Source organism: Pantherophis guttatus, chromosome 6, assembly GCF_059756535.1.
Source record: "Pantherophis guttatus breed Tessera chromosome 6, ASM5975653v1, whole genome shotgun sequence".
NCBI lineage: Eukaryota > Metazoa > Chordata > Lepidosauria > Squamata > Colubridae > Pantherophis > Pantherophis guttatus.
The window spans coordinates 44,836,692-44,861,882 of record NC_142068.1 but is presented as its reverse complement, the minus strand read 5'-3'; the positions used below and the strand labels follow the sequence as shown (position 1 = coordinate 44,861,882).

At 35.1% G+C, this 25,191-nt stretch overlaps 1 protein-coding gene across 1 annotated transcript in view; it reads right to left on the bottom strand.

Moving 5' to 3' along the window:
- Positions 1–25,191, bottom strand: part of HPSE2 (heparanase 2 (inactive)) — a 138,000-nt gene that overhangs the window by 104,896 nt on the left and 7,913 nt on the right. Inside the window, exon 3 of the mRNA XM_034439853.2 lies at positions 12,508–12,669. Coding sequence (XP_034295744.1) covers positions 12,508–12,669 — 162 coding nt within the window. The remainder of the gene's footprint in view (positions 1–12,507; positions 12,670–25,191) is intronic.

The window sequence follows — 25,191 nt, the reverse complement described above, 5'->3', positions numbered from 1 at the left end:
CGTTTAGTGACCATTTGAAGTTACATCACTGAAAAAAGTGACTTATGACCATTTTTCATACTTACAACAATTGCAGCATCGCCATGATCACATGATCAAAACTTGGGATGCTTGGCAACTCGTTCATATTTATGACAGCTGCAGTGTCCGGAGTCATGTGATCCTTTTGCGGCCTTTTGACAGGTAAAGTCAATGAAAAAGCCAGATTCACTTAACATGTTATTAACAACTGCGGCAATTCACTTAACAACTCTGGCAAGAAAGGTCGTAAAATGGGGCAAAAATCACTTCATCTCACTTAACAATACAAATTTTGAGCTCAATTGGATCATAATTTGAGGACTACCTATATATGACAGTTGTGATCATATAATTTAGAATCCAAGTCCAAAATGTATATGAAATACCCTGTTTCTTCAAAAATAAGACATCCCTTGATAATAAGCCCAATTGGCTTTTGAACGCATGCACTAAAATAAGTCCTCCCCGAAAATAAGCCCTCCCTGAAAATATTTAAATGCATGCACAGCCGGTCTCCACCATTTCCTCTGGTTAGGGTTAGGGAGACAGAGCTGGAAATCAGGTAAGACAGCAAGAGGAGCCCAGTCTTGTTCCAGGCACCCCAAAATAATAAGACCTCCCTGAAAATAAGGCCAAGCGTTTATTTTGGGATTCAAAAAAATATAAGAAAAGGTCTTATTTTGGGGAAAACACGGTACCACAAACATATACACATATACTAATTTGAACATCAGTCCACATTTATCTAAAAATAGTATGCAAAGTGTTTTACTCTGTCCCAATTCATATGCCATAACAATAACACCCAGAAGGGAAGCTATGTTATCCTTTTTTAACAAAAAACAGCCAAGAGTATTTATAGTATAACTATGATCTTATGCCAGAGCTTATGCCATAAGATAGAGCTTCTCTAGTTTATTATTCTCTAGAAGTGCTGGCAACTTCTGGGAATTGCAGTCTCAATACATTTGAAAATTCAACAAAGATAGTCTGCCACAAGGTTCTTTGTTATTTACACTGAAGCCTGCCTTACAGTTTAATCTTATGACAAAGCCTCTGTACTGTCCACTTCTCAAGAACTTCAGAATAATACAAGCTATAGATAGATAATCATACCTTCATCATTACAAGCATAATACCAGGACTCAAGTATATCCTAAGTATGTGCTGGATTTCTAAGACATGTCCAATCTATACTTATGTAGTAGTGTTTATTTCTTTGAAATCTTACGGCAGAGAGAATCACAGCTGCCTAGAAATTCTATTTATTATCCTGACCAAATTAAGGATAAAAGGGGGAATATCAATAAAATAAGCTCTGTCCCTTAACAATCACTAAATCAGGATCTTGTTTTCAATTGACTGTGGTAGGAGTGCAGGAGGAATTGCAGGCAAGCAATCAACAGGGGAAGTGGTTTGGTTAAACTAAGCACTAGCATCAGATTGTATTCCTAACAGCAGGCCATGCCCCTACTGATCAGAGCAACCCTTGGGGCCACTTAAATAATAATCCAGATGTACACTCACCCACTGTTCTGTCTTCCTTTGCTGCTGCTTCTAAATTGCAGAGGAATCTTATTCCAGCAATAAAGAATTGATCTGTCATCAGGAACATGTCCCTCAAGGTACAGATGAAAGAATGAGCAATGACCCTATCAGCAACTTGACCACAACATTCCTTCTAACTTTCTTCCCAGGATCTTTAGCATCACATATATGTATAACTTCCACAGCAGCTCACTATTCCCTTCTTTTAACAAAACCCTATCTTTCAAGATTGCCTGCTGGGTGATATCCTCAGTGTCAACTTCCTCTAATGCAGCACTGTCCACATGTGCTAGAATTCTCATCATCTTCAGCCAGCATGGCCCTCTAGCATATCTGGATGGCACTAAATTGAGCAGAGGCACAATGTGTTAAATTTCAAGACTGAAAACTCTATGAGTAGTAGTATATCAAGGCTGTATTATTCACTGATCTCTGAATTCAGTATCCAAACTGTATCATAGGAAATAGAAAACAAAATTCATTTTGTTTATTTATATAAAACTAAATAGAAATGACATTTTTCTAGTACAATGTACTCAAAGCATCTTACATTTCCTTTGTGATTCTCAGACTAATGTAGTTTATAAAATAGTCAGATAAATTGTGGTTTTGTTTGCTTGTTTGTTTTTAGATTTTTATCCCACTTTTTTTTCCCATATACAATCCAAGCTAATATTGTAGCTTGGAACCTAGAAAGAATGACTTATGTAACATAACATGATTTAGCTGTTTACAGAAATAACTCATTTTCTGCCCTGAAATCATAAACCAAATGGCCTGAGATTATATAGTAAGATACAGGAGAAAAATTATCTAATAAATGCAGCCATCATCATCATCATCATCATCATCATCATCATCATCATCATTATTATTATTATTAATTAATTAATTAATTAAATTTGTATACCACCCTACTCCGAAGGACTCAGGGCGGTGAACAGCCAAAAGATAAAATACATATAATACAAATGTTAAAAAACCATTAAAATACAATTAAATAATTTGGCCCAGAAAACAAAATTTAAAACACCCCAAATTTATAAGACAAATTTAAAAACAGTTTAAAAAAGAGGTTAGGCCAGGCCGGCCTGCTGGAATAGGAATGTTTTGAGGGCACGGCGGAAAGCGCGCAGGTCTGTAATCCTCCGTATCTCTGGGGGGGAGCTCGTTCCAGATGGCAGGTGCTCCCACAGAGAAGGCTCTTCCCCTGGAGGCCGCCAGTCGACACTGTTTGACCAACGGCACCCTAAAAAGCCCCTCTCTATGGGAGCGTACTGGTCGGTGAGAGGCTACTGGTGGCAGAAGGCGGTCTTGTACATACCCCAGTCCTAGGCCATGGAGCGCTCTAAAGGTGGTAACCAAAACCTTGAAGCGCACCCAGAAGACCACCGGGAGCCAGTGCAGCTCGCACAGGAGGGGGGTCACATGGGAGCGCCACGTCGCTCCCATAACCCACTAGGTTTGTAACTGATTTGGTTAAGAATATTGTGTAAACATAACTGTGGAGTTTATGTTGACCATTCTTGTCTCGCTGTTTTGTGCCATTTCACTCCAAAAGCAGCAGGCCTTTAATGCTGTGTATCATTTAAAACTGCCTCTATAATGTTTGCTTCATTTGTAACAGATAAAATCCCTTTTTAGAATGTAATCCTCCTCCTCCTAGTTGTATAATTCTGCTTCTATCATGCCAGTGTGAAATGGTCATATAAAATGACTTTTTATTCATCAAAATGTCAAACAAACAAACTATTCCAATGTTCATTTTTCTTCAGAATAGTGATTAAAAATAACAGAATAGAAAATTTGCTTTTATTTTAACTCTAAAACATGCACTAAAATGTTTATAGCACTTCACCTTGGCACTGTCAAATAGAGTAATTTTTTCCACTACAAACTCTCTCTTAAAAGTGCTTAAGATTATTAAGCCCAGATAATAGAAGGAAAAATGCTTTTAAGAATGTTAGAAGAGAGGAAATTTTACCAGGTGTAGTATGATTTCTCCATCTTCTCCCATCAGCACTGCATATACAGGTAGTCCTCAACTTAAAACATAAGTTCATTTAGTTACTGTTCAAAGTTACAGTGGCACTGAAAAAAGTGACTTACGACCATTTTTCACAGTTACAATCTTTGCAGCATCCCCATGATCATGTGATCAAAATTCAGACGCTTGACAACTGACTCATACCTATGGCTGTTGCAGTGTCCCGGGGTCATGTGATCATTTTTTGCAACCTTCTGACAAGCAAAGTCAATGGGAAAGCCAGATTAATTTAACAATCAGGTTACTAATTTATCAACTGCAGTGATTCATTTAACAACTGTGGCAAGAAATGTCATAAAATGGGACAAAACTTAACAAATTCTCATTTAACAATATAAATTTTGGGCTCAATTTTAGTTGTAAGTTGAGGACTATCTGTAATGGAGTAAAAAATATTTTGTTGTATAACCATGAAAATTACATAAGACAATTCAAAATGAATGAAGATGAATTTAATTTAAGAATCCTAAACAAGTGGTTCCCATCCTTCCTAGATATGTCTATTTTATTTCTCGTTTACCATAGCAATGGAATCCCTTAAATTTCTCAAGTGGGAACCATTATCTTTTAGTAGCCAAGAATAGGTAGGAGAAAGTGCACATGTTCTTCCACAACAAGGCAACATCTTGTTTATTCCTACTAGCCATGGATGCCCACAATATTAATGTTATCCAATCTTATGAAAGTATGATGAAGTTGCTTTGTTTCCCCATTTGTCTTTCAAGTACACTGTTGCCTGATATCAATTCCCTCCCAACCACCCCAAGCTCAAAAAAGCTTCAGGAAAATATATTTTCCAATACTGACATTATTGAAGTGGAGGCTTAGGGATTTAATATATGTACTTTTTCTTCCCCAATAAACTTTGTTTAGAAGCTAACAAAGCTATAAGACTAATTTGCACATACAACCAATTCTATACATGCATTTTCCCAGAATAATCACCACAGAGAATCTTTGTCCTATCTATGGCAAATTCAAACATAATATTTGCACTGTTTATGCAGTTTGGACATTCCTTGGAGACTTTATATACTGAGGGGGCTTTGGTACTCTCTAAGCTTGGTTGCTTTCTTGCACGTTTCATTACCCAAACTAGCTAACATCATCAGTGCTAGTGACTAGCATCAAGGACCCCGCATTTCAACTCTGAGCTACAAAATATTGTCCAATATTAGTACTTTAAATACTGAATGATACAGTGATGTATATTCAAATATGAATTATGATATCATAATAGCTATATTAAAAGACTAGAAGATGTATCTTTATCAAAGACAAAAAATCAAAATATTAGGAGAAAACTATAGAATTATATCCTATTGACTAGCAGCTCCTTCAATATTGCTGTTAGTCTGGTATTTTGCAAAGACTGACATTTAACTTTGGGGCTGGTCGCTGGCAAACAGGAAATGAGTATATGAATCATTATGTTTCCTTACATTTCAGACAACTTTTAAACAAGATAATTTAATGTGCTTGTAGAACAATCACACATATACCTTATTGAAAGCCAGTACTATTATATGTCACAAAGCTTAACTATACAATTTGTCTCACTTCATAACAATATGCCGGTTGATTTAAATAAAGTCAAACAGCTTACTAAAGAAGACTAGAATGCAATAGAATCTCCTTAGACATGTTCTGTGCTGTTCCTCGGTCAGCTCCAGACATCACCATAACTTCAGCTATAGCTGAGCTGATATTTTTCTGACTCTGAATCAGTTTATCACAGTAAAGCTTCACACACACCCCGCCCTCCGACACTAGATTTGGTGACCAGTCTGTTTTGCTTTGGTTGCTCAGTGCAAACAAGATCTTGGTCAACATCTACTGCAGCTAACTGTGCCAAGGGCAATTGTATCCGCAAATCCCCTTCACTCCTTATAGTCAGGTTCACTTTCAGAACACTAGTTTCTTAAGCTTGCTTAAGCTTGTTTGCATACCCTTAACTAAACAGCATGCAGCAAACTCAATGTCCCTCCTCCCAAGTTCTAGATGGCAACCTATAACTACATTTAGCATGAACATAAAAAGTGTCTGCCTAATTGAAAAAATACCACCATGCAATCTTTTAGTTGGCAACTCATGGCTAGCAAAAGAATAATGTCTTCACTGGCAAATGGCTTCCTTCTTAACAATTTACCCATGCGCAAATGGCCAGACAAATGGCACACATGAATTACAAACATAAAAGGCAGGGGCTAGGAATTCATTTTCTTTTCCTTTTAAATAGTCTATGGTTGAGGAGGTTTTTGTTACTTCAAGAATTGTGAAAGTTCAGCAAATGAAACACTGTTTAAATCCCTTTTTCAAAAAAACCCACAACCTTTTAGGTCCGGGGTGTCAAATTCGCATTGTCACAGTGTCGTCATATGACGTATCGCAACCTTTTTTCCTTGTCGCTGTGTGGCCAGCGCATGATGTATCTGGCCCACGGGCTGCGAGTTTGACAGCCCTGTTTTAGGTGAAAATCTGAAGGTAGTGGATTTTGTCTTCTTCATAGGGTGGAATAACACATTTAGATAAAATCATGAAAAATAAATTATATTTCAATGATAACAAATATCAGTATTAGTTAAAATAATGGTCTTCCCAGTAGTAATGTATACTGTACCTGTGGCAGTTGTGCACTGAGAAAATAAGAAAAGAGTTCAAATTACAGATTTAGAGACGCTAAGAATATCACAGACTGCAAGAACTAATCAATCAGTCCTAGTCCAAATAAAGGCTAACTGCTCTTTTGAGGCACTGAACAACAACTCGTATGCTTTGGGCATGTGTTCTGATCAGATGATGGACTAGAAGAAAATATTATGCTTGGCAAGTTTGAGGGAGCAAGACAGGAAAACATAACCAATAAGGTAGATGGATGGGGAAAAGAGATTATTGGAATGTTCTTGGGAAAGTTAAAGTTATTACTACAGTAGAGACAAATCAAGATGAAGTGTTCATGCAGTTGCCAAGAGGCAAACCTAAATCAATAGCAATTACTAACTAATTATTCATAAAATGGAGGGATAACTGACTGACTCATGATGTTCCTTGCCTATTTTTAGCAGTTTGTGAATATTAATCTGCTTTGTGACAGATTAGAGAGAGAAACAAATGGAAATTTTACAGGAAAGTGCCTCCAATTAAAACTGACTTCTTTTGAATAGAAACTTTGGCAAGGCTTTAAGGATTTTCCTATTGCTGAGTTAAGATATTATCTGCTTTCAGTCAGCAGAAAACAATGTCACTGTCAATCCCAGTTTTATCTCTACTACATCTGTCTGAGTCATTGCCAAATAACTCCTGGTCCCTAAGTGTGCCACTCAATATAGTAAAAAACATTGGTTTACTTCAATGGTGGGATTCAAAAATTTTTACTACCGGTTCTGTGGGTGTGGCTTGGTGGGCATGGCATGGCTTAGTGGGTGTGCTTGGTGGGCATGGCAGGGAAAGAATAATGTAAAATCTCCATTCCCTCCCCCTCCAGGGGAAGGTTACTGCAAAATTCCCATTTCCTCCCGATCAGCTGGGACTCAGGAGGCAGAGAATAGATCAGGGCAGGGCCAATCAGAGGTGGTATTTCCCAGTTCTGCAAGCTACTCAAAATTTCCACTACCGGTTCTCCAGAACTGGTCAGAACCTGCTGAAACCCACCTCTGGTTTACTTCCCTGCTTTCCTGCTGTCTCCTTTCAGTAATTTATCAGCCAGCAGGATGGCTGATATGAGAGCATTGCAGAAGGAATTGGGGAAGGACATATTTGGATTTAAGACTTTGCCTTTTCTACAGTATGCTGGTTTTCCTATCTATTACTATTTTCTATTACTCCCTAATCCGGGCCTTTAAAGAAACTTCTTTTGAAGGCACATCTTTCCTTTGTTTGTCATGTTTTCTGCTTAATTTCATGAATCTCCATGTTTGTAAACAGTCAATTTAGCTCCACAAGGTTTGCAAATTTTAGAAAGCTAGAACACACCATAGATAAATAGCTAGACATAAAAAACAACAGCATCCAAAATTACAAATTATTAATAGATAAATGATACATAATAGGGTTTTTAACCAACCAAAATTTGGAAGCCACAAAGTGACTCTTTTCCATGATTAGGAAAAGTGCCAGCTGATATCATTCTTGGCTGCATTTTTCCAACAGTCCTTAGTAATGTGGTAATTTCAAAGGACTTCAAGTTAGTTCTAATTCAAGTTTTGTTTTTCAAAAACTGGTACTCTTCAGATGTACTATTAGAATTCAGTTGTCATAATTCCATCTTCCTATTTTACAAAAGAGGGCAGAAAGGAATGATTTTTCATGTGTTAAAATATGAACAAAGGTGAAAGGATAGATATCATTTTATTTGTTAGTAATCTCACACAATATCGGCTTGTGATCGTTTAGTAGCTGTTTCGGATAGTGTATTAATATATATTTAAAAATCTTTAAATACTAAATATGTTAATGTAATATTGAATTATATTTGGATTAGATACGGAATATGACTTTATCAGGAACTGTAGTTGTATCAATCATAGGTAATGGCATAAAGAATTATATTAATAAATTAGAAAAGTGGAATTATTTGAAATGTCAAGGAATGTTTATCTGAAATGTGTGTTCTGTTTGTTACTAGAAAGCCAATACTTTCTATTAATCAAAGGATGCAGCAATATGTGTTAGTATAGCAGAGATCTGTTATATCTTACAATAATATCTTGCATTGTTCATATTATAGTACAAAACACATTAGTAAATCGGTGACTATTAATAAATATAAAATATATTTTTCTCTTCTCCTTCAGTTTTATTTTTTTATTTTTTAAAAAAATTAAAGATTGTTTTATTACAAACAATAAAGATAGATGATGGATGGATAGAGAGGGAGAGAGAGAGATCTATAGAAAGACCATATATAGGAACAATTAGGTAAACATTGCTAGTTTTAATACTCTTGAAATACCCTGAGAATTAATTTTCACTCAGGAATTGCTCTTTAACATAGGTATCATCATAAACAATTTAGAGCCCACATATCTCCTCCTTCGCCCTCTTATTTTCTTGTCTATTTATTTATTTGGCAACGAAAAAGCCTGGACTCCACTGCCCACCTCTTCTTTTAAGGGGAAAAAAAATCTACCATTGTTATCTTGCCTTCTTTGTTTTGTTTTGTTTTGTTGCCTTTGTGTTTTTGTTCGGGTGTAATTGTCTTTGTGCATAGTTCTCTCAAATTCATCACACAACCAATACATAGAATCCATCACCAGGAAGAGAAATATTTACATGGCTCTGACTAGTTAGAAATAAATATTATGCTTTACTTTCTGAGAAACTAAGGCTCAGATACTTTTGTGAAATCAGAGATTAAACTTCCTAATCATTATCAGACTATATATGTATGCCCCATTCAAGGAGTTGGGATATAATTTCCCAACTTTGGGTAAGTTATATTTTACTTCCCATTTTGTCCATTAACATAGTGTAACAGGCCAAGACACTCCAATAACCACGTGCTTTTGGGCAACAGGTCCAAGGAAAAATGTGAACAATGTTCTAGGCCTCTTTGAAACTGCTTTGGAGAACAGTGTAGGAGGGAAAAACTCTCTCTTTGAGAGTCAGTTTATTTACTGGAGAATAAGCAAATTGACAGGGGAGATTCCAAGGGCTCAAGTACAGTTAAACAGTCAAGAGGATTTTGCTAATGAGAATGAGAAATGACTCAAAGAGATCCTGCCCTAACATCTGCCAGGTGCAAGTCTAGGCCTCTATCACAGCTATATCTCTTCCTCAGAAAACTGATAGGAGACTTGAGCCTCAGGTGGTTTCTGTTTTCTCTCCACATGGTAGGATGCCATGTTTATCAGAATAAAGTACATGTCACCACAATTCAGCATCCATGCAACATTCCTTCCACTAAATGACAACAGCCCTGGATACAGCTTGGTAGGCTTTTCAGTATCACTCACTTGCCAGAGATAGGAAAACTGGATCCTTCCCTTCTCTTCTGTCACTGACAGGGCAGAACATATCCAGTTTACAAGCACCTTGCATCTTTCTTTCACAGCCTGTCAGTCATTCCATGGATTTAATGGATAATTCAAACAACACCCATAATAGAAACAGCCACTCTGCTCCATCTGGGCCATTATCTCTTTTATATTTGCTCGTTAATATTTACTGGGTTCACACAAAGTGCACATGCTCCTTTAGCTTCAAGGACACCAAATTTAGTAATTTCTGCATCTCTTTCGTTGAAGCAAACGAGAGCAGGGAGAGAGGACGAAGCTTTTATTTAAAAACAAAAAATTAAAAAACCTTCTGCACTGCTATTTTCAGTACTGCCAAAAAGCTACAAACCGCCTTGATTCACTTTGTGTAGGCAAAGACACATGTAAATGTCTATAAATTTCATTGTACCAATCATCCTCTGTCTCTGCAATCGGTCCCTTTAAAAAAAGAAATAATAATTAACCCTTTAGAGAAGCAATTTCAGTGATATCTCTCTCATGAAAACTATGCTGAAAAATAGCTATAATTATTATTTTTAAAAATAATAATTTATATCAGAGATTATTAACTGAAAATCAAAGTCACTCTACCCTTCACACACACATCTCAAAAGTTTTTACCATTTTACAAGTGACTGTAAAAATGTTCTATTTATTAATAAGATAAAATGTTTTAAGTGCATCTAGATTTAGATAAATTACCTAATCTACTTATCCCAAGACAGTATTCTGAAAATAAGCCAACATTGAAAGTAAATAAGGTATGTATTTTTGCGTTAAATCTAAATATGTGAAATAAGGGATAATTCTTCAAAATGCAGAACATTGATTAAAGGGTTTTTAAAACAGAAATCCAAAATGTGTTTGGAATGTATCACTTGAGCCAGGTGATGCAGGTCTAGGACAATTTACCATGGCCAACTCACCGCAGGACAATTCAAGGCTATATTAATTGTTTCATTTAGTTACTTTTATTATTGGTGACCACATTTTTGTTGAAATTATTGTAACTCTTGTATTTCTGAATTGACTTTATTTTATTATTATCGAACATGGTTCTATTGAAATTAATTTATCTTTTTTTATTTGTTGAATTGTCCTGTAGCGAGATGTCCCGCGGCGAGTTGGTCATGATGAGTTGTCATGCGGTGAGTTGGCCATGATGATTTGGCTGCAGTGAGTTGGCTGTGGTGAGTTGTCCCATTCTGATGTGATGCTGTCACTGCCCTCTCATGGTGCCTAGAGGCTATGGAGGTCTGGATGTGGGACATCAGACTTTGGATGAACCATGGTAAGATTGAGTGAGTTTGGGTGCATCCCAGGTTCCAGGACCTTAACATCTTTAATTCTGGATGGTGTTGCACTACCCAGGCAGACCCAGTGCATAACTTGAGGGTTCTCCTGGACTCATGAATCCTGATTGATGAGCAAGTGACAGCCATGGCTAGGAGACTCTGTGCAACTTTATGTTGTGCACTAGTTGCACCCTTTCCTGGATTGGGAGTCCCTCTGCTCAGCCATTCCAACCACCGGTCATCTCACAGCTGGACTATTCAATGTGCTCTACATTGGCTATCCTTGAAGAATATCCAGAAGCTTCAACTGATACAGAATGCAGCTGCATCAGCAGTTTTGGAGGCTTCTAGGGTGGCTCACATTACACCATTGTTCTGCGAGCTGTACTGGCTGCCAGTTTTCTTCCTGGTCAAGTTCAATGTGTTGGTTATCACCTTTATAGCCCTTCATGGGATGGGTCTAGGTTATCTAAGGAGCCACCTCATTGCAAGAGAATTAGTCTGTCCCAGGCTGGCAGAAGAAACATGCTGAGGTTCCAGTCAGTAAAGGAATTTCAGCTGGCAGGAGAAGAGCCTTTTCTGCCAGGGCACCCACTCTCTGGAACATCCTGCTCCCCCAAGATGAAGTCCATATACCTTTCAGGCCTTCTGAAAAGGCTGGCTCTGCCAACTGGCTTGGGGCCCCAATGAGGAAGTGGTGTCCTGGAGTTGGTTAAAGTTGGATTAGACAGACTCTACCTTCTTGCCAGGTGCATTTTGCTTCCTTCCTCTCCAGGTTGGTCAATTGAATTTTAACTGAATTTTAAATTCATGGTCTTTATATATTGTTTTAATGTTTTATATATTTTTATTGAATGACTATAAGCTGACTAGAGTCACCTTGGCGAGACAGGCACCATAGAAACTTAATAAAATAAATAATAGTTCCAAAAATATGTAAGTTTAATATGAACATAAAACTGAATTTTCTGGTGCAATTATACTTTGCTTTCATATTTAAATAATGATCAACAAGTCTTCCTATCATGGCTCCACTAAGGGAACTCAAGTGATAGCCAAAGTTCAAGTCTTCCTGATACAATGCCAGGAGAAATTGTTAGGCATCCAAGCCTATTATGACTAATGTATGAGTTTCTCCAGATAGGAGAATTTGCCTCCTTATATGTCCTTTTCTAATATCAATTTTCTATTATATTGGATATATTCTCTTAGAAATATTCAAGTTTCCAGCAAAGTAAGGAGGCAAACTCAAGACCATATTTTAATGTGTACAACATTCCAGATGGCTTTGTGCTATCTATACAGAATCTTCCCATGGCCCCAAAGCTATAAATTCTCTTTCAAGTCAAGCTTAACTACTGCTAACTTTATGGATGGATCCACTCAGTTTTCTTGGCAGCAGAACAGAAATGGTTCGCCACTGCCTTCTTCTGGGGCAGTTTTCAGCTTTCCAATCTAGCCTAGTTCTCTGATATTACATGTTAGTCTGTCATCAATAAGCTTTCATTAACAATTTTATTTCTCTTTTTATCATGAAACATGAACACTTATATTATACTACAGTTTCTATGGAATAATGATCCTTAGCTTGCAGCCTTACCTGTAAGTGTGAGATTTGTGTAGGTGTTAGAGAATTGCTCCTTGAGAAGAACCAGGTGCATCTGAGCTGCCTTTTCTCTTTGTAATTCCAACATGATGTCAGGATGCTGGGCAATCTTACAGCCTTTTTGTTTATCCAATGCAATATCACTGCGAATAATGTCTGCAGCACAAGTGAAAAGAAAAAATATGTCACACAGTCAACTTCCAAACTTACCAAAGGAGCCAAGATTTACTCTAAAACCAGATAATATTATTACTGTGGATAATTTAGTCTTATAGCACCTTGCACATCTGAGTTTCTTTCCAAGTAATCTTTTGTATTAAGTCTATTTAGACTTATTTCCGTGAAAGACAACCTGGCCACTTGCCACTCCTGACTTTTTTCTTATGAAAAGTTTGCCTAAAACAACTCTTAATATGATCTGTTCCACATCTGTACTCTGTCCTGTTAAATTTTCCAGTGACCTATTGTTGCATAACTATAAAAGCAAGAAACGTAAGTCACAAAATAGGTTTTAAAAATATTCAAGACATGAACTTGTAGATTATCCACTTCTCCACTTCTCTTCTCTCTATATACCAATGACTGCATCTCAAAAGGTGCCTCTGTTAAAGTATTGAAGTTTGAAACGATGTTATAGAGCATTGCACACCAGAACAACTAGACACAAGGACAGTTTTTTCCCGCCTGCCATCACTCTGCTAAACAATTAATTCCCACAACACTGTCAAACTATTTACTAAGACTGTATTACTATTATTCTTCTCATCCTTCCTATTCCCTATCTCCTTCTACTTATGACTATAACCTTGTTACTTGTATCTTTACGATTACTGTATATTGTTTTATTTAGTATGATTTTGATTGCTTATTTAATATCCTATGACTATCACTAAGTGTTGTATCTTATGATTCTTGATGATTGTATTTTTTATGTACATTGAGAGCTTATGCATCGAAGACAAATTCCTTGGGTGTCCAATCACACTTGGCCAGTAAAGAATTCTATTCTATAAAGATCTTGGATTGGGACTGGGAGAGCAAATTCAATTTTATTCTAAATCATGCAAACTCAGTAGCTGATATTGGGCCAGTTACCATCTCTCAGCCCAAACTATTTCTCAGGACTGTGAGAAAAACCTGGAGGAATGGAGTGTTAGATACGCTATTGTTCACTTTTGGATGAAGAATGGAATATAAATCTAATCAATACACATTGAAATAATATGGTTTAGAAGCCGGTGAAAGAATATTTTAATTTGCTGTACTGTAATGCTTCATCCATTTAAATTAAATCTTGCTGCTACTGATCCATGGAGTCAAATAGGTTGGGGTCCCCTGCTTTAAATTGATCTGGCAAAATCCATTATGGGTTAAATGGATTCCAACATTTGGAGGTTTTCCCAGTAATCTGAAAGCCAGTCTCAAAGAGTGCCTAATTCAGGTCTGAAAAACAAAGGTAACCATAGCATTTCACAAGCAGAGCCTCCTTATTTGCTGGTCTTGTTTTACCAAATCAGTAGACTAGAAGCAAATTTGATCAGAGAAGTGGTGATAATGGTGATAATGGTCCTTAAACTATCTTTCTTCTTCAATCTTATTGTGTCAACATACAAAGCAGCATCTTTGTTTGAGATCATTTTCTTCTTTCTATGGGGTGAAAAATGGAAAGTTTTGCCAGCATGTTGCTATATGTAGTCCTTGACCTATGGCCACAATTGAGCCCAAAATTTCTGTTGCTAAGCAAGACATTTGTTAAATTAATTTTGCCCCATTTTATAACCTTTCTTGCTACAGCTGTTAAGTGAATCACTGCAGTTGTTACTTTAATAATATGGTTGTTAAGTGAGTCTGGCTTCCCCATTGACTTTGTTTGTCAGAGAGTTGCAAAAGAGGATTACATAACCCTGGGACATTGCAAATGTCATAAATACATGCCAATTGCCAAACATCTGAATTTTGATTATGTGACTATGGGGATACTGCAATGGTCATAAATATGAAAAATGGTCATAAGTCACTTTTTTTCAGTGCCATTGTAACTTTGAATGGTCACTAAATGAACTGTTGTAAGTGAAGGACTACCATAGTTTTTGAACAGCATTTAACAGAAACTGAGGCCCTTCATCTAAAACTCATAACTGCATCAATTCATGCTCATATTGTCATTTGGAACTGGAATATGTTGTAATTAAATGTTTCCATCTCTTTCCTCTTTCCTCAGCCAATCCTTCCAAGCAACTTCATAATCTTGATCTGACAGGGAACTTCAGGAGCTGCCTTTTTGGAGCACTGGACCAAGGCCTTTATTCATATAGTAAAAATGTATAATTTATAGTAAGTTCCTTAGTTTGGACAATAGATAACTCTTTCTTAACAACTGATGATTTGTGAACATGCCCTAAAGTCACATGGGGATTTGTGCTGGCATAAGAAAAATCAGAAAGAGCTATGCAAATAGTTATGCTTGACCTCCTCCTTTGCTCAAAGACATCATACTTCCCAATAGTTGTGACATATATCATTTCTACTTTTCCCTTCCCTTCAAAACTTCCCCACATGTGCATTATTCTACTTCCACATAAAGCTAAGAGAAGGAAGAGAAGAAAAAACATGTGATTTAGAAATGGAAAGCAAATTAATATGTGTGCTTTCTCATATCCAATTCTGTGTTGTCTATCCCTATTTTAAATGTTGTACACATGGACAAAAATATGTACAAGAAAGCATTCATATTTTAATATAACTACAAATCATGCACAAATGAGAAGAGATTTCCATATGCCTCTCTTCACAGTATAACCTTAGAGTTATTTTTGACCCAACCAAAATGTTTGAGAAAGATAATTATCAATCCAATGGGAGTAATATCTAAGACATGTTTGGCAAACCTGTTGTCCTCCAGATATATTAGATACCTATTATCAAGGATGATGGAAGTTACAGTCCAGCAGATCTGATGGACAATAGGTCAGAAAAAGCTAGTATAGCTAAATGAATTTAGCTTATACTTTCTTCTAAAAACAATATTTTAAATACTCATGACACAATGCCCATGGTGAAGAAATAGCAGTAGTATGATATAATAATCAGGTAGTCAAATTTCACTCTATCAACTAATTACAGAGTTTCATGTAATCCTCAAAATAAACACCAATATACATTTTGTTTAGATTGTTGTGTAAATCTATCCAATATGTGAATAGCAGTTTATGATTTAGTAAAGTCTTTGCATAATCAATAAATCATAGTTAATAGTTAATATGTCATGGATTACTATGTTTTGGGATTACAGTATGAACAAACTACAGTTTTCTTAAACTGTATAACTACAACTCTCATCCTCTTTCATTATGCCTCTGCTGACTGGAGCTGCTGCATGTTGCAATTCAACATTTGAAGGTTAATTCTGGTGCTTTGTGAACAAGATTGATGCAAATCTTTGAGTCTATTTTTTCTTCACAAATGAAGGCAAATATACGTGTCCCCAGGATAATGCTGCAAGGTCCAATCTGGGTTAGTCATAAGGACCAGAGGTTTAGTCTTCTGAGCTTTTGGACTCATACTGGAGCCCATCCTCAGGGAACTTCTCTCTTCTGGAATATGGGTTATATTTGGGTTATTCTATGCATCGTGCTTTGGGTTAGTCTATGCATCATATTTATGTGGTACATAAAAATTCTTCTTCCCTTTTCTTGAATTTTTATGATTCTGAAATTTGAAGACATCATTCTTTTAAGCAATGATTTCAGAAACACAACTTGGTTCTTGTTTGTTTTCAATAATTAAACCAAACATTTCTTTTCCAGGTTTGGATGTGTCAAATAATAGTCTTGCCTTTAAAACCAAAAATGGATACTTTCATTCTCCTCTAGAATGCATACACAATATCCTGAACTCATTATCCTCTTATGCAACAATTTGAGAAAAATAATATGGATTTACTTCTATAGACCAGACTGTAGAACATTGCTGTTGGATTGGTTACTATACTTTTGAATAGTCAGGAAGACTATGCACAGTCATCCTTCTGAAGCTATTTATACTGCAGATTCATAGATGAATATGAAGGGAGCACACCCATGTGGCAGGTAGATGAGCTGCGGCTAATTGCAGGATGCAAACCCAGCCTTCGTAAGCTGGAAAAGTGAAAGGCTACCTAGTACGACTCTAAGGCCAGAATAAGAAAAAACAGTAAGGCATTCTGTTCAAAGCTTCTCATATTACTTTGGCATTTGAGACCTTCACAGTGAAACTCTGGAAATTTTGTCCATTTTCAGCAGTGATATAAACAATTTTCTGCACTTTTGCTAGGATCGGTTCTATATCTTCCTAAAAATGTTTTATTTGAGGATCTCCTTTTCAACTGAGATACTTCATTCTAGTACATCCCACATTAATGTATCTACATTTTTTAAACTGGTGTTGGAACAGAACAAAATTTAGTTTGAGATAAATACATTATTCTGTTAAAACAACTGCTCTCTGGAGGCAGAGCTGTCCATTCCTTTGGGATGGCTACAATTATTTTCCAGGAATTATGATAACTGCCACAAAAACCAGCTTGAACATTTCATTGAATCTTTTAGGAAAAATATCAAATGACCAAAAGAAATATAAATTACTTTTCTTATTGATCAGAAACCTTTCTATTTATGAAAATACTGGAAGTTATTTTATTGCAACACCAGAACTGAGATATCCAGCTGAGGTCAAACTTACTCTTTTAGTCATCAGACAAATGGTCAGTAAATGGAAAGTTATAAAACTTTGAAATCGCCAGTTTAAAACGTTATAGCCATTAAATATGTTTCTACAATTGTGCCCATGTGCCTGGCCAATTTTGTTAGAGTTCAGATTTTGGCAAATAATCAGATAATGCGAGTTCTTTGCTTTAAGTAATGCTATAGTAATTATCTTAATATAAGGAGCATATATTTGTTTTGGTAAATGTTCCCATCTTAGAACATGTAAAATGCTTAGAAACCAGAATTAATGCAAGTTAATATTTTCCTGAATAAAGTAAGTCAGTTTTATCTTGCCCATAAAAAAACAGTTCTTTCTCCTATATTCATTATTAAAAGACTTCTTAAAAATAACAATCATACAGTTTCTAAATATTTTGTCAATTTCTTTGTTCAGTGTACCTTCTGATATGCTAATAATGCAAGCAAAGTTTTCCTCAAGTCATACTCAACTCCTGATAATTTTATGGACAGAAGAACAATATTAATCAGCAGTACATGTATTTGTTTGTTTCCTTCTATTCCTATAACTATCCACAAGTACATGGGAAATTTACAAAGATTAAAGCAATATAACAATTAAAACAGAAATAAAAACTTCTTCCAATAAAATATTGAAAGAAGAAACCATCATAACAGAGCACTTTGTATCTGGAAAAAGACTGGGGTGTCTTGGTGGATCACAAGCTCAACATGAGCCAGCAACCGGATATAGTTGCAAAACAAATCAACCAACAAGCAGCCCAAATGCAATCCTAAAATTTATCAACAGTAGTGACAAGATCAAGAGAAGTAATTCATGATTTGCAGAATAGTGTGTAAGTTTTTTAATTTTCAAGACTACTTCATCTAGCAAGATAATTTATAAAGAAGGCAGGTATGAAAATTGTGACTAGTTTAACTGGCCTGAAGTCTCATTAGACTATTTTTTCCCAATTCAGATGCAGCTGAATTCAGATGCAAAATAAATTACAATTTTGTACCCCGTCATTTTTATTTCTTCATGCCTGACGAAAATCCCTAAAAATTAAAAAGCTTACGTCTTCAATGTATTTTGAAAACCCGAGTTTAAATAAACAGCTATGGTCAAAGAAGGCTAACAAGCAAAACATTACTAAATCCAGATTATTATTTTATCATTCAGTTTTAATATTATACCTTATTTAGTCATTTATTTGTTTGCTTGGGTATACAGAATTAAATATTGCAAGGTGGCTAAAAATTACAATATAAAATACAGAACAAAGCATTTCAATACAATAGTGAAAATAAATATTAAAAGTAATTACTTTTGGAAATTAAATGGGTCAGTGTGTGTGGATTGTTGGAAGCCATTACTCCATGGAATCCTGAGGCCTTTCAAAAGCAGCAACATTCTTGGATCAACACTGCCTTTGCATAAATTTAAATAAAAAGCTATACTGTACCATAAACCACAATGTACTACAACTGTGTATATAAGCACCCTGAAAGCTTATCTGAGCCACCCAATTGCCCCATTGCCAGAATGGCCAGGCAACTGTTGTTGGAGGGAAGAAATTGAAGGCATTGCTTCTATTAATCCCCAACTCACTATCAAAGTGACTGAAGTACATTTTTTCTTCCATTTCCATTGTATTCTCTTTCACGATATGGTGCCTCCGAGCGTTCCTGCCTGTTTCAGTTTGTTGCGGGCTTAATCTCAGCAGTTCCCTGGCTAGTTTGCAAAAGAAAGAAACTTCAACTGAGTTAACACTTACTATGTTCTCTAATATGTTTTTAAACTGTCTTTTACAATGAATTCTAAAATGGTAAAATTATTATTTCCTTATAAAGAAGGGATTTTTGAATCTTGCCAAAAATATTGTTGTTTTAATTATTTATTTTTCGTTCTCTGAGCTTCCTATTTGTCCTATGCTTTTAAAAAAATCCCTAATAATCATTATTCCAGTGACTTTAGGACATTACTAGGCCATGGTAATTCTAAAAGACATTTAAAAAAAACAGGCTGGTAAATTTTAAAAGAAATAAACCGCTTATTGTCCCTGCATGTATGCATTTTTAGACATTTACTTTGTATATATACATCTAATGAATTTTTTGTATGGAGGCCCAGCATTTACATATACAATAGAACCTCTGGTCACAACCATAATTCGTTCCATAACTTTGGTAGCAACCCGATTTGGTCGTGACCTAAACCTAATTTTGGAAATTTGGCATTTACAAAAAAATGGCGCAGAAGGGGAAATCGGCTGCGGAAAAAAAAGTTGTGAATTTTTTGGTTGGAATCAAATTTGTTCGTGGTCAGAAGAGTTCGTGACCAGAGGTTATACTGTACATTGCATTTTACTTGTATATATTTATAACTATAATTCTACCTACGTATTGTTCATTGCTTTCCTTTCTAGAACAGAAAGGTGGGAGGTTAGAGTAGCAGGGCAATTACCGGTACTGCATGGGAGGAAGTGGTAGCCTACTGTCCAAAGCCAAATAAACCATGATTAAAACCAAATGTAATGAAGCCAATATTAGTATAAGAAAACCAACTATAATTTTTTAAAAATATTGTATCTGTCTAAATTATCACAATTTTGGATTATCCAATATCTATCATGAGCAACAACCAAATAGTATACATATAAAACATTTCTTATAGTTTGCTTTTCTTTTCTTTTTGCTATCCAAGCCCCATGAAGTCTATATGCATATTTGATTGTCGTTTGCCCAAATATTCCCATTTGCAAGCTCTAGAGTTTCTGAATTCTTTAGAAAGAGATCCTGTTCTCACATCAATGCTTTAATATAATTTTATTAGTTTAAAATATAATTGTTAAACAGTTGCATATTTAAAAATATTATTCTCTAGTTCTATTTCTCATTCACAATAGCCGAGGGATATTAAACCTAACATCCATTTACAAAAGGTTAGCTTGATAGTAGAGTCAGCATAATGTTACAGGTCAAATCTCTGCAATATATCTTCACTTAAGAAATTGGCAGCTAACAACTGTGAACAAAAGAAATTTCTGACTGAGATTCTTGACTGCTATTTGCAAGTACGCCAAGCAGGAGGTGGAATATAGATTGGGATTAACTAACAGATCTCTGGATCATTCCACAGTCAGTTATAAGAATTTCTGACTCTATTATTTTAACAAAAGCAAAAACAAAATGATTTTTTCTACCTAATTAGATTGCTAAAATCAAGAAAACAGAGTAACTAGGGGTAGATTTTTGTGTGGAATGGATTACAAGCTCAGTTCAGTTCTGTTATTGGAAACACATTTTTGGTTCAAAATGTATTCTTTTTTTAAAAAAAATCCTACTTTTTCATGCTAAGTGTATATATATATCCTAACTTTGGATGAATATTCTGGAGTATTAATAAAAACTTGAGTGATTTTTAAAACTGATACCGGTATCATTCAGTCTTTGGAGTAAATTATTCCACTGCTAGATAGCTTTATGTACGGTATTTAAATTTATCTGACTAAAATCTGCAAGGTAAATATGACTCTAAAATATTTTCAGACATCTGATGTGTTAGAAAGTATGTTTTAGAATTAATGGAACATTTTATTGGTCATAAAGCTAAATCCTGCCATTATATTGCTTTTATTGTATATTGTTGCCTACATTGCTCCCTAACAGGAATAGTAATAACACATTCACTTTTATCACACAATATATCAATATCAATGATCTGCAGATTATGGATAAAGATATTTTCAGGAATTAATATTTATTTGCAATTTTTCACATTTTTGGGGAAGAAACAGAACAAGAGGCACTTCAGGCAATTCCACACTTTTGTCTCCCTGCTTACTCTGATGCTTCAACAATCGAAGCAACAAGGGAAAATGCCGTTCTTTGGGTCCTATCTTTTCCTGTGTAGATAGTCTTCAATTTACGACCATAATTAAGCCCATAATTTCAATCGTAAATTGTGACCATACCCAATTTTACAATATTTTTTTCAGTGGACATTAAGTAAATACCACAACCATTAAGCAAACCCATTGTTTGCTATGGGGCAGGTTTTGCCAGTATCAAACACCAGTTTCTGGAAAAAAATATCATAAATCATGGTCAGGTAACCATTGGATGCAGCAAATGGCCATAAATGTAGGCCAATTGTTGTGCATGCCAAGTACAGTCACATGACTGCATGGGAAACCAGCCCTCAGAACTTTGAATCTGAATCATAAGTCTTTTTTTCAGGATCTGTTGTAACTTTGAACAGTGGATTCATCATTAGTCGAGGACCATGGAAACTTTGCAAGAAGGAAGGACTGATAATTCAGTTTCATATAAACAAAAAAGCAACATTAAAAACAAAAGGAAAGGGAGAGAAACTTTGCTGTACTTCGTGCAAACAGTGGGAAAGCAAGGATAGAACACTTTACCCAGCCTGAGCAGAAAGCAAAAGGATGCCCAATAGAAGATGAGAGGTTTGAATGGAGCATGAGCTTCGAAAGTTGATAGTTCACTGACTTAAGAGGCCATAATTAGATAAACCACAAGATTGTTTTAAAAAATGTAGAGAACGTAGCAGTAAGGGCAGTGACCAGTTGCTAGTTGGGAGAAGATAGGCAAGAACTGCAGCTAATTGGAGGTGGGCCTGTTACTAGAATGGAACAGAGTCCTGGACGTCATTTATCCTGAAGAGTTTAGGATGGCTCAGGTCAAAAAATTGCCATTTTAAATCAAAATTGGAAAACAGAGAAAGGGGATACATTTTCAACCAGTTGTGATTTGGAATAAGATAGCATCATTTATTCCTGCACTCAGGAATCAATGAGTGGCCTGATCTGGTGATGAGATTAGCAGAAAGCATGGATCTGCTTATAGTTGATATTTGCATTCATGGAACTTGAGACAAATATTTTACAAAAGACACTTTCCTGATTTTGGATAAAAATGGCCTGTTCGTTTGCATACTTTTCAGGCAAAATAAATAGACAAGATGGCTATGCTGTCTCAGAAAAAAATGTTTTTAATAAATTACATCACAACACAAGGTTACAACTCAGAGTAGCTTATGAATCAGACTTACTACAGGCAATCTACTGGGTTAAAAAAATAACTTTTAGCCTTGTTTACCTCATAAACAAGCCTTGTTTACCTCATATACTTCCTATCTACGAGAATGTTCAAACTTCTCAAAAAAAAATCCTTTTCAGTACTTTTCAGAAAAAAAATAAAAAATACCAGCATGGAGCAAAGAGACAGAATGTTGACTGAGTAACAACTACTTAATTTTAGTGCATAATCTTTGGATTTGCAAGAATCAAATATGTTCAAACCCGTGGGTATCAATGCGAACATATGTCTCTTTTCCAATCAACAGAACTCGTAGTTAGCTTTGTAAATGAGGTTTAACAATTCCATCAGAATAGTTCTAAAGAATAAAACATATACAAGCTCCATTGTACATGATGCATTCTTACCTCCGAATGAGAGAATGGAAAAGTAATTGTTAGACTGCGCTTACTGCATTCATGCAAATGTTGAGTCATTGTAAGGATTTTAAACAATCTGCTGCTCAGTTAATTGGGTGCTTTTTGTAAACAGTGAAAACGATTTTAAAATATTTAAATCTTTTTGACAGAGATCTAGATAAATCATATCTAAGTTTGACCAAAAAAGTCACACTATAATATGCCATTAAACAAATCATCCAAGGTGTTAATGCAGATAAAAATATTGTATTGTGTATGATCATTTGTATGAAAACTTGGCAAAAGCATCAATAAGAGATAGAAAGTAAAACACTTTTCCTAACAGATATCAACATATTTGATTTTTCATTACTGGAAGTTAATATAGTACTCTTTAAGAAAGGGGGGAATATCAACGTCCAAATATTTAGCCTTTTCAAAAGGAACTTATAATATTTCCACTACCACAGTTTCAATTATCATTTCACCAATTAAAGCCCCTACGTAAGATACCAGATTGATTTTAAATTGAGAAGATCGCGATAGGAATTTTGATCTGTTTTTTAAAGCAGTTATATTATAATGGATTACAAATAGTCGTCAACTTATAATTGAGCCCAAAATTCCATTGCTGAGCAGGACAGTTGTTAAGTGAGTTTTGCCCCATTTTATGATCTTTCTTGTCACAATTGTTAAGTGAATCGCTGCAGTTGTTTCAGATTAAATATTTTATTAGTTTATCAAAATATAAAATACAGAAGTATAAAAAAATTAAAGATAATGGGGAAAGAAAAAATATAGGTTAAAGGGGGAAAGAAAGAAAAAAGCATTGACTTCAGATTCCTTTTTGTGCAATAGAATGAGGTAATAACAAAATCTTGACTTTTTACTTTTATATAATAATATACATTTATTTCTATAACAAAATTCTATAACAACAAACCTATCTAATCAGCACAACCCAAAGTTTCATTTTTTCCCACCTCAAACTCAAAGTCTAAAACAGTTTCCAATTAGAAACAAAATTAATTGTATCCTTTTCTTTAATCAAAACAGTTGATTTAGCCATCTCTGCTAACTCTATCAACTTTTGCAGCCATTCGTCCATTGTGGGAATCAAAGTATCCTTCCATTTTTGCGCATAGAGCATTCTTGCTGCTGTCAGCATATATAGCATCAAAGTTCCATTTTTTTCTCAAGTTCTTTATCCATTAACATAAAAATATAACAGCTAATTTGGTATATGAAATCATTTACTATCTTATAGGTAGGCAGACTGCTGCCCACTCTCCCTGAGATGCAACCGAATCCCTTTTACATTGCACTTTCTTAAAAGTTCATCTTTGTTTTCTGCAGCTTGCCTATTTCTTTTCCTAAATACAAGCACAAATGGAATAATAATTCAAAATATAATTTACCAACTGGTATGCCAGCTATAGCCCTATGAACAAAATATTACCTTGTTTCAAATATCTATGCCCTGTTTGGCTCCTATTTGGAATTCTGCAAATAGGAGCCAAATGTATTGTATGTGGAACTGCCTTTCCAAATGGTATTAAGTATCTGCTGGTACAGAATCAGCTGCAAAACTTTTAATAAGGATTTGGTAATAGTAACCCATTATACTACTACTTTAATATCTGCACTGGATTCCAATTCAAATTAAAATCTTTGCAGACTCATTTCTGAAAGGTGCTTTTAAATTTTATTTTCCCAGATCTTTTAGATGACATTACAATTTTGCTTTAGTGTGGCGAATCTCATTTCTCTGCTCTTCCTTTTTAATGTGCATTTTGTACAGTATATTTTAATCAACTTTTCTCAATACTTGTGATATATTTTGACCAACTATGTGTTTAATTTTTTTAATCTTATGATGCTTACTCATTTTTAATGTATTACTACATTCAAAAGCTATCTAGACAACATGTTATCAAGTGACTTAAAAATTAAACTAGTTCAATGGACTTGTGGCAGTATGTCTTAAAAATCCAGATTCTTTTTCGTAGAAGAAAACATACAACAATATATATTCCCTGTATACTTTTTACTATAAAGAAAGGAATATTTTTTAATAAAGGAATCATAAAATGTTCATAAAATAGTAAACAGCAGAAGATAGATTATAAACTATCATAAAACTTGCATTTCCAGTACTCTAGGAAGAATCTCTAGATCTTGTTCAGTCTGAGAATTCAGACTAATGTCTTATCTTAGGAGCAACAAGACATCCACACTTACATAAACAAGTAAAAAGGAAGCAAAGAGATAACTATACAGAACTTCAAATGCTTAGGTCAGGAAAGATAGCAGTAGCACAACAAAATAATTCAGGTACATTTTCATTGGATGTTATGCTTAAAATTTGGTGAACTCACGGTTCATAATCCAAGATCTTCTGGCTTCCAGAAAAATGTTATAATTTATTTATTTTTTTACTTGGCTCTTGAAATTTAAGAAGCTGAGCTTACTAGTGCCATTTCCAGGAAAAAGCTGATCAACAAATTCATATA